This window comes from Mandrillus leucophaeus, unplaced genomic scaffold (assembly GCF_000951045.1).
Source record: "Mandrillus leucophaeus isolate KB7577 unplaced genomic scaffold, Mleu.le_1.0 Scaffold160, whole genome shotgun sequence".
Taxonomy (NCBI): domain Eukaryota; kingdom Metazoa; phylum Chordata; class Mammalia; order Primates; family Cercopithecidae; genus Mandrillus; species Mandrillus leucophaeus.
In genome coordinates, this window is record NW_012101588.1 from 1,127,657 (window position 1) to 1,138,298 (window position 10,642).

Consider the following 10,642-nt stretch of genomic DNA (forward strand, 5'->3'; position numbering starts at 1 on the left):
AGCACACACAGGAGAGGACAGGAAACAGAGGGGAGTCGCTCTGATCTCCATATTCTGTTCTTTCCCAGGGAAGATGCTCTGTTTTCAACCAAAACCAAGATCATTCTAAATGTCACTGCTCCACACCCCATCTGGGCTCCTGACAGCAAAGCTGCCTTGTTTCTGAATCAGATGTTGTCACCCACTGAAAAGCCTCCGGCATCCAAGCTTGGCTGGTAGTGGGGTCCTGGCTCGATGGGAGAGACTCAGCTCCCTCAGCGAAGCTGCCCCCCATTGTTTCTTTTGAGAAAGGAAGAGAATGGGGAAGGACCAGCAGCAACAGAGAACCGTTTCATCACTGCCTCTCTGACCTTTTAAAGAGCAAATGGTTAAAATAAATACTATCGGGCTCATTTCTATGGACTTGAACATTTTACAACCTGTAGAATCATGTGACATATTGCCATTTTGTGGAACTCCTAGAAGGGACAGAAGGAAATAAACATCGCTATGCAGTCTATAGGCTGAGACGGGCTTCACAGCTAAAACCCAGGACATGTGGTGTCTGGAGGGCAACTCGTGGCAGGCAAGAGGCAGAGCCTGCCCTGGAGTGCTGAATAAAGATGCTGAGGACGTCATGCAAGGATCTGCCATGAGCAAAAATATCAGAGTCCTCCAGGATGTGTCCACATTCTCATTAGCCCTTACACTGAGCCTCCTTCCAGGTATGATGGAAAAAAAAAAAAAAAGCCTCAGGAGGCGAGGAGGCAAACAGGTGCAGATACCTGCACTTGGCTGCAGGTGAGAACTCTGGCTATAAATAACCCACCGTTTCATAGGGGAGGAGGATCCCAGTCACCACCAGGAAGTCATAAATTCAACTCCATTCATAAAAATTTATATGCAATCAAAGGATTTCAAAACACAGACTTTCATTTCATCTAGTGTACCCACAGAGGGAAGGGAAGCCAAGAGAAACTCCTCTACTGGTGGCCAAATGTTTTTCTTCTTAACCTGAAATGATGCACGAGCACGTGGCTGCTTAGATCATAACATCCGCGATGTTTTTCAATAGAGGGGTAATGCCATGAAAAGCTTTCATGCTGCAAGCAAAAAGAAGACCTTCGTAAATTTACATTCAATGTATAAAAACACATAATAACTTCTGTACATGATAGAGCTGTGTGTATGTGTGTGTGTGTGCTTTACGAAACAAAAATTTATATTTTGTCTACCATTGAAGGGAGTGAGGAGAGACTGATGTTTGTTGAGCATCCACAATGTGCCAGGTGCTTTGCAAGCCTCATCTTCTCATTTCATCCTCACAGCAGACCAAGGAGGTATAGACTGTTGCCATGACCATTATATGAGTGAGAAAATGAGGCTCTGAGAGGTTTAACAACTTGCCTGAGGTCACACAGGAAGTGACCCTTGTTCTTCCTGCTACATCAAGCTGCCTCCTCAAGTTCCAACAAATACTTTTGTTACCTTGTCCCGTACATATCTGTAAATCTTCCTGCTAGAGTCATTTTTATGGTTCATGGTAAGATGCTGCCAAAAGAGCTGAAAGAAATAGAAAGAGTCTTTATCAAGTACAGAAATGACAGGTCATTTCCAGAAGATACAGTACAAGAGTTCAATTTCATCATTAATTAGTATCTCATGCATATTGGATGAGATGTCCTTCTGTACCACATTTAGGAGATACTTAAGTTATATTCCAAGCACAAGCTAAAAATGACCTGTGTTCCACCATTGTTATCCACAACTTCCCTCTCAGTTCTTAGACAACAGTCTCAACTGTGACCGTATTACAATTGTCTTCCTGGCGCCGAGGTTGCATTTCATCTTTGAAAGCCCTGGTCAGAACAATTTTTAAGGACTCCTTGAATCGTTTCTTCTTACTGCTTCCCACAAAGAAGTAAATGAAAGGGTTGGCGCTACTGTTGATTGTGGAAAAGAGCAGGGAAATGTGGTGTAGGTTCCCAAAGGTTGACCAATACTCATAGTACAGCAGGTAAAGGAGTCTCATGGGCATGGCGAAGATGAGGAATATAATGATGGTGACCATGATGACGATGTACAGCTTGGAGGAATGGGAAGCCCACGTGTTCTTCCGGATCTTCACGACCAAGATCGTGCTAGACACCAGCATGAGAGGTGTGAAGACCAGGAAGCTCAGGACGGCTATAAAGATGATGACTGCCCGGCAGTCACTTCGAGAGTGACTCTCCTCTTCTCTGTCGATGCACATGACATACTCCATGGTGGTCACCAAGCAAGAAAGAGCCCACAGAAGGGCACAGACCAACGCCGACTGGTACTTGGGGCGATGGCATCGGTACCAGATGGGGTAAAGGACTGACAGGCACCTCTCCACACTAATGGCCGTCAGCAGATAGAGGCCCGTGTTGTAGCCAAACAGAAAAGTCACTGATAATGTGACAATTGTGTAGTAATGGCCAGAAGAAAGCTCGTAATCTAAAGCATAGTCGATAGACAAGATGAAAATACAGAAGAGCAGTGAGATGTCTGCAATAGACAAGTGGGTGATGTAGACAGTGAAGGGATTTCTTCTCATCCGAAAGCACAGGAACCAGAGGAGAATCCCATTCTCAACAAACCCCACTGGGGAGATGCTCATAATGACCCAGTGCACGATGGGGATTTGCCGATGTGCATTCCCAACCGAGGCATTCCTGCCAGTTGAGATGTTCGTGGGTTCCTCAACAACAGATGATGTCACATTTAACCCATCCATGAGGAGGTCTCAGGCTGGAACTCTTCAGGTAATTATCTGTAAATATGTCCAAAACAAAAACAAACACAAAAATCCATGAAAATTGTTGGATTGGAATAAAAGGGAGAAATTCAGCTATAAATCATAATCTTCATGTTATTTAAAAAAAGCTTAACAGACTGTACAGTTATCTTTTTCCCAATGATAAGATTAGGCCTTTAGGATCTGATAAGAAAGAGAACTTAGACCTGATAAAAGAGAGAACTGACTGAATGACCCTTTTGGATCCCCAGTGATAGCCATTCATTCTATATCACTGTGTGCTTGTGGCTTAGTGCCAAAAAGGAGATGGCCAGGCAAGAGTGGCCGAGTGCCCTGTGCAGGACCCATTTCCAGTTCTGGCCCGAGCTTTCCTAATGGCATTTTGAAAATCATTTCATCTTCTGGGCCTCCATTCATTTTCCTGAGGGACCAGGTTGACTGCATTAAGACTTGATGGCAAAATGCATGTTTGGGCAATGCTGCCATTGTCATTTTTTAATACATGAAGTGCCATAAGCAGGAAGGAGAGGGAGCGCCTGGGACAACTGGACAATACTGTACCAATATTGCTTAAAGTGTGAACAATCAAAAGGCATTTATTTTACACGGCTTCAATATCTGGGACAAAGCTGGGCACCTGCTCAGACTACATAAGCCAGGCAAGCCATGTGTGGAGTAGATGCAGAGCCCTAACAAGACGTATGTACGTCCCCACAGACCACAGGCCAGACGGTGCAGGAAACACCATCGCCAGATGCCAGACAAAGCACTCTCCCGAACCAGGAAAAATGCTCAGCATTTGAGGCTGCAAAGGAAAGATTCTCAGAAACTTTCCCTCACATTTTACCAATTACAAAATGAATATATGCACAACTCTGCTCTCTTGCTAAAACAAAAATACCCTACCACTGGGAAGGAAAAGGAGGCTGTCAACAGAGATCATTTCCCTTGTTCCAAAACTAACTTGTCCTTGGCTTTTAAAAAGTTTTTCTAGGCTGGACACAGTGGCTTCCTCCTGCAGTCCCAGCACTTTGGAAGGCCAGGGCAGGAGGACTGCTTGAGCCCAGGAGTTTGAGAACCAGCCTGGGCAATGTGGCAAACCCCGTCTCTACAAAAAAATACAAAAATTAGCCAGGCATGGTGGTGCATGCCTGTAGTCCCAGCTGCTTGAGAGGCTGAGGTCGGAGGACTGCTTGAGCGCAGGAGGTTGAGGCTGTAGTGAGCTGTGATCATGTCACTGCACTCCAGCCTGGGCGACAGAGCAGACTCTGTCTCAAAAAAATTTTTTTTTCCAGTTTGTGTGCATGCATATGTATGTGTATGTAGTAAAACATTGTTCTTTGTTTTCTGAACTTTGTCGGTAGGAAGCTGATGAAAATAATTTTTTTTTTTTTTTTTTTTTTTGAGACGGAGTCTTGCTCTGTCACCAGGCTGGAGTGCAGTGGCGAGATGTCGGCTCACTGCAACCTCCACCTCCCGGGTTCAAGCAATTCTCCTGCCTCAGCTTCCCGAGTAGCTGGGACTACAGGTGTGTGCCACAATGCCCAGCTAATTTTTTGTATTTTAGTAGAGACAGGGTTTCACCATGTTGGTGAGGCTGGTCTCGAACTCCCGATCTCAGGTGATCCGCTTGCCTCGGCCTCCCAAAGTGCCAGGATTACAGGCATAAGTCACCATGCTGGCTGATCAAAAGAATATTTTTAATTAGTAGATATCTGTCTTTTCCTCGTGAGCTCACCAGAAGCAGAATAATACATAAATGTGTTATTTTGTGGCACTCGAATGGCTCTGGTGATATTAGACATTTCCAGAATCGAGTCAGCAGAACCCCAGCATGTGCAGGGCCCTGAGCTGTGATCTCAGTACAGCTGGGCCTGGATCCTGGGCCAGCAGGTAGCCTTTGGGTTGGCGAAACAGGTGTTTCCTTCCAGCAATGTGATCCAGGCTCCAAGGAGGCCTCTGCCTCAGTGGGCCCGATCACACCTCTCCCACTGACACTTCCCTCAGCTGTTCTAATGGGATGCAGGAAATTACTTTCACTGGAGGAGAGCTTCCTTTTACTTCATAATTAGAAGACAGAGACCCCGATAGGAACCCACACAGGACGAGAGCTCACATGCCCTGTCATGGCTAACCAAAGGCCTGCTGTAGAGACCGGGCCTTGTTAGAAGTTTGCAAGTAAGACCACCATGTTCCCCCAATTCTCCCCCCACACATTTATCCCATGCCAGGCACTGTTCTAGGCACTGGGACACAGCAGTAAATAAAACAGACAAAGTGCCGGCCTGCTGGAGTCTATATTCCAGTGGGGAGGCAGTCGGTAAACAAAAAACAATAACAGCAACAACAACCAAACTGACGTCAGTGCACAAACAGTGCTATGGAAAAAAGTAAAGCAGCATTAAAGGAAAGGAGTGGCAGGGACCTGGGGGTTCCATCGTCCATAGAGTAATGGGAAAAGTCTCACTCATGAGGTCACACTTGGGCAAAGACATGAAGGAAGTAGGCGACCAAGGCCTGCAGGTTCTTGGGGGAAAAGTATTCCAGGCAAAGGGAACAGCAAGTTCAAAGTTCCAGAAGCAGGAGGCAGCCAAGAGTGAAGAACCGCAAAAAAGGCCAGTGAGGCAGGAACGGCCTGGCAAGGAGAATGGTCAGGTGCTGAAGGCAGGGGTCTTTGGAGGCCAGGTCCAATCGGGCTTTGCGGGCTGGGGCTTTTACTCCCAATGAGCCAATAAACCACAGGAGGTTCTTAGAGGAGGAATGTGGTTAACCTGGGGGACTGAGGCGTGAACAGCCTCAGTATGGCCTCTGTGTTCAGGTGACACTCTAGGGGCCACGGCAAGAAGGAGGAGGCCATGTGGGAGGTGAAGGCACTGGCCTAGACACAGGGAGGATGTTAGCATAAACTAGGTTGTGGCAGAGGTAGTAATATCTGGTGGGAGGTCTTTGATTTGATTCACTGACGGAAGAGATATGTGTTGTGGTAGAGAGAGAGAATACGTGTTTAGCCATTTGCTGAATGGACAGGTGCAGGTGAAGTGGGTTAGCAGGGCCTATGGAGTTTGAGAGGCCTGTGAGGCAGCCAGGCCGTGTCCAGGAGAGGTCAGGAGCCGGGGGGACAGTTGTAGCCTGGGAATATAAATGTGGGTGTTGTATGCAAACAGGGGGAATTTGAAGCCATGAGTGAGATGACAGTATCTGTGAAATACAATTAAAAAGGAGAAGAGGTTCAAGGACTGGGCCTCGAGGCATTTCGAAGTTAGAGGCTGGGGAGATGAGGAGGAAGAAGGAGAGGAAACTGAGGATGACCTGACAGAGAGGCAGGAGGACAACTGGGGAAGAAGGGCTCCCGGGAGGCCAAGTAAGAATGAGTTGGAGGAGAAGAAAGTGTGATCAACTGGGCTAAATTCTACTGCAAGTTCAAGTGGGCTGAGACCTGGAACTTGATATTGACCATGGGGGTGGGTCATTGCTGACCTTGGTAGGAGTATTTTCAGTAGGCTGGACAAAACGAATGCCTGATGCAAGTGGTTTAGAGAGAACAGGAGGAGAACAGGTGGAGACAGTGAGTGTAGACAACCCTCTTGGGGGCCGTGGGGTTGAGAGGTGATAAACGGATAAGAATTATCCAGTAGAAAGCAAACAATTGAGGAGTCAGGAAGTAGGGGTCTAGAGCTGGGCGGAGTGGCAGCCTTGCCAGAGCATGATTTATACCCGGTGAAGGGGAAGGCTGGGTGTGTGGCTGCAGATACGGTGAGGTGGGTAGACGTGGTTGTGGGAGTGCCCAAGGCGAGAAGTTGTCTTCTGAATGCACAGTATCTCTTTTTCAGCAAAGTAAGAAGCAAGGTCATCAGCTAAGAGTGAGGAGATGTTAAGGGTTTTGTTTGTTTGTTTGTTTGTTTGTTTGTTTTGAGGCAGAGTCTGGCTCTCTTGCCCAGGCTGGAGTGCAGTGGCCGGATCTCAGCTCACTGCAAGCTCCGCCTCCTGGGTTCACACCATTCTCTTGCCTCAGCCTCCCGAGTAGCTGGGACTACAGGCGCCCGCCACCTCGCCCGGCTAGTCTTTTGTATTTTTTAGTAGAGACGGGGTTTCACTGTGTTAGCCAGGATGGTCTCGATCTCCTGACCTCATGATCCGCCCGTCTCGGCCTCCCAAAGTGCTGGGATTACAGGCTTGAGCCACCACGCCCAGCCGATGTTAAGGGTTTAAGAAGAGAGGGCAAGACATGAAACAAATGAGGGAAAGAGAGGGCTAGGGACATACACAAAGTGCAGGATCTCCAGCCAGGCTAACCTAGAACCCGCCCAGGCTAGTGCTCGGGAACCTGGGAGAGACCACTCAGCCTCACCCGTGCTTCTCTCCAGCTCGGTTCAGCTGTCCAGGTGCCGGTATGGAGAAAGGGGAGAGTTGGATTTAACCACGGCTGAGGTTTACCAGGCGGGTACGACACAGAGTGGGGGCCAAAGGAAGCAAAGCATGTAGAAGGGAAGGCCTACGATAATGGACTCTAGAGCCCAACAGGGTTAGGAGAAAAGTGAGGGCACGAGGGAGGTAACAGACGTGAACAGGAAATAGGAGCTACATATTGGAGGTCCCAGCGGTGTCAAGAAATCATTGAAGTCCCCATACTAAAGGCACTGAAGGGGAAGGAGGAGGTGGGGGTTGGAGAACGTGATGCTTAAAAAGTGAGCTTGGGACAGTGTAGTTTTGGGGTTATCAGTATTAAGTGCAGAGCATGACCATGGAAAAGAAGGGCTGAGGGAGAGTGGAGGACAAGATCATTTGAGTTGAGAGCAGAACCTGGAGCCTCAGGGCTGGAAGAATTATCCACAGATGCTGAAATTGCTGAGAAATAGTGTTGGAGACCAGGAATATCGTTGGCTGTAATCCAGGTGCTAAAATCATCAAGGAATTTGGGACAGCAGCCCAGGGGTCCGAAGCAACCACAGCAAGGAGGGTGGGAGGCCATTCAGTGGCCAGCATGCACTTCGGAGCCTGGTGTTTTGTTGCTCCTGCTGCGGTGGTATTGGAGAGAGAGGAGAGAGGGAAGAAAAGTAACTCATAGTACACAAAAGGTAGGGGTAACAAGGGCCTGGACCAGCGCCGTCCAACAGAAACACAACGTGGGCCACCTGTGTAAGCGAAGTTCTAGTAGCCACGTTAAAGAAAGTAAAAAGAAACCAACAAAATCCATTTTAATAATGTACTTTATTTAGCCTAATGTGTTTAAAATATTATTTCAACACATCATCAATACAAAAAATATGGATGAGGTATTCATATTCTTTTCTATGCATTAAGTGCCCCAGATGCAGCGGGTATTTCCCTCTTGCAGGGCCTCTCGCTTCCAATGAGCCTGGTTCCCTATGCTCAGGAGCCTCATGCGACTCGGGGCTCCCGTGTTGGCCATCACAGGTCAACAGCCGTGGCAAAACCAAAGTCACTTATGCAAGGAAGCCAAGTGCTTTCATCTTTTAATTACTAACCTAAACCAAAGACCAGAAATATAAATTCAGGACCTAATCCAAGTTTTCGAGAACATTGACAGGATCGTCTTTCTGCCTCCGGTCCATTCCCTGGGATCTCTCGTGGACCACGTCCTTCAGCTGCAGCTTCTTGCTATGTGGAGAGAGCTCTCAGTTATCCCAGGTCACCTCCCCTTCTCTGTCACCCTGCTTGCTCATCCTAGATTCAAGGCATGCTCTATTTTCACCACTGACCCATCCTTCGAAGCGGCCTGTCCTACCCTTTCCTTTTACAATACCAGTTTCTATTTCTGTATTCAACTTTTCTCCTTTTCCCCAAAAGTTTCCAAATAAATTCACAAAAGTCAACTGGGAAAGGTGTTTCAAATTATATCTTCTTTCTTTCTTTCTTTCTTTTTTTTTTTTTAAGAGATAAGGTCTTGCTCTGTTGCCCAGGCTAGAGTGCAGTTGTGTGGTTATATCTCATTGGAGGTTGAACTCCTGGGCTCAGGTGACACTCCTGCCTCAGCCTCCCAAATCACTGGGACTACAGGTACATGGCACCACACCTGGCTCAATTTTTTTTTTTTTGTAGAGGTGGGGTCTCGTTATGTTCATAGCCAATACATCTCTCCTTGTAACAGAGCAGAGTTAAAATTTTTTAATTAATAAAAAATTTTTAGAGATAGTCTCACTCTGTTGACCAGGCTAGAGTACAATGGTGCAACCATAGCTCACTGCAGCTTCCAACGCCTGGGCCCAAACAATCCTCCCCTCTCAGCCTTCTGAGTAGCTAGGACAACAGACATGCACCATCACACCTGGTTAATTTTGTTTTTAATTTTTTGTAGTGTTGCCAGGCTTGTCTCAAACTCCTGACCTCAAGCAATCCTCCTGCTTCAGCCTCCCAAAGTGCTGGGATTACAGGTGAGAGCCACTGTGCCTGGCGTCAGAGTTAAAATTCTATCTCATTGACTGTTGTGGATGGAATTGTGTTCCCTTCCAAAATTCATGTGTTGAAGTCCTAATCCTCAATGTGACTATATTCGGTGATAGGGCCTTTAGGGAGGTAATTATGGCTAAATAAGGTCCTAAGAGTGGGGCCCTAATCCAATAGAAGTGGTGTCCTTGTAAGAAGGGAAAGAGACATGAGAGATCTCTCTCTGTGAGGGCACAGAGGAAAAGCCAGGTAAGGACAGAGGGAGAAGGCAGCCGTCTGCAAACCAAAAGAGAGCCCTCACCAGACCAGCCCTGACGATGCCTCGATCTTGGACTTCTGGTCTCCAGAACTGTCAGAAAATAAATTTCTGTTTGTAAGTCACCCAGTCCATGGTGTTTTGTTATGGCAGTCAGAGCAGCCTAATACACCCACTAAACTGCAAACTCCTTGAAACCAGGACTTCATCTTTTTTGTGTCTGAATCTCCAACACTTGCACACAGTAAGCATTTAATAAATACTTATCAAACTGTTTCAAGAAATAAAGTCCATTATAACAGTTCTAAGAATATACTCTGTTTCCCCACGAGAGAAAACCACCACTTTCCATGCAGGGCATCACACTTAATAAACACGGGTTTCGAATCGTTACAGCACAACTCATGAAGCACATACAGCATTCAGGCAGACTTTGATCATGATGTGGATTTTAGTCATGATTGGAATGCATATAAAAATTCCATTGAAACTAGTTCTCATTTAAAAACGAATCATAATCCTCCAAATTGTTTTTATAGCGGGGCTCTATTTAAACGAACACATTGCTAAAAATCACATTCCCAGTCTTACCCAACCAACTGAGTTTCGGTCTCTGAAGCGAAATAGCAGATGGCGATAAGTGCCTTGACAACAGCCGGCCCTACGTGCTCGCCACCCCAACCCTTTCCTCCCCCAGCTCCTTGGTCATTTTGTGTATTCTTCATCTCTGCCGGTGGTTGACTGACGGGGATATCTGAAGTTGGGAAGTGTGAGGAGAATAGAAGGGTAATTGCTGCTAGCTGACAAAACAGTCTAGCTCAGAATAATTTTGTGTTGGCTCAGTGAGCCTCCCCAACAGCAGAGAGAAGACCACACAGTTGAGATCTCAGAAAACCATGCAGACAGGTAGGCACTCGCACTGCAGGGTGAATCAGTAGGTAACTTCTCTCTGTGTCAACCCAGTTCCAGGACCAGAGGCTCTCTGCCCAGACATGCCAAACATTTTTCATTATCTTTTTTTTTGTTTGAAACAGGGTCTTGCTCTGTTGCCCAAACTGGAGTGCAGTGGTGCAATCATAGCTCACTGCAGCCTTGACTTCCTGGGCTCAAGTGATCCTCCCACCTCAGCCTCCTGAGGAGCTGGGACTACAGGCACTCACGACCACGCTAGCTAATTTTTGTTGTCATTGTTATTTCTTACAGAGATGGGGTCTCACCAT

The 10,642-nt window shown here is 46.9% G+C and overlaps 1 protein-coding gene across 1 annotated transcript in view; it reads right to left on the minus strand.

Annotated features, from left to right (window-relative positions):
* Positions 1 to 1,625: 1,625 nt before the first annotated feature.
* Positions 1,626 to 10,642, minus strand: part of MAS1 (MAS1 proto-oncogene, G protein-coupled receptor) — a 22,392-nt gene continuing 13,375 nt past the window's right edge. The window contains exon 3 of the mRNA XM_011975918.1: positions 1,626 to 2,776. Within this exon, the coding sequence (XP_011831308.1) occupies positions 1,763 to 2,740 (978 nt within the window). The 5' untranslated portion in view covers positions 2,741 to 2,776 and the 3' untranslated portion in view covers positions 1,626 to 1,762. The remainder of the gene's footprint in view (positions 2,777 to 10,642) is intronic.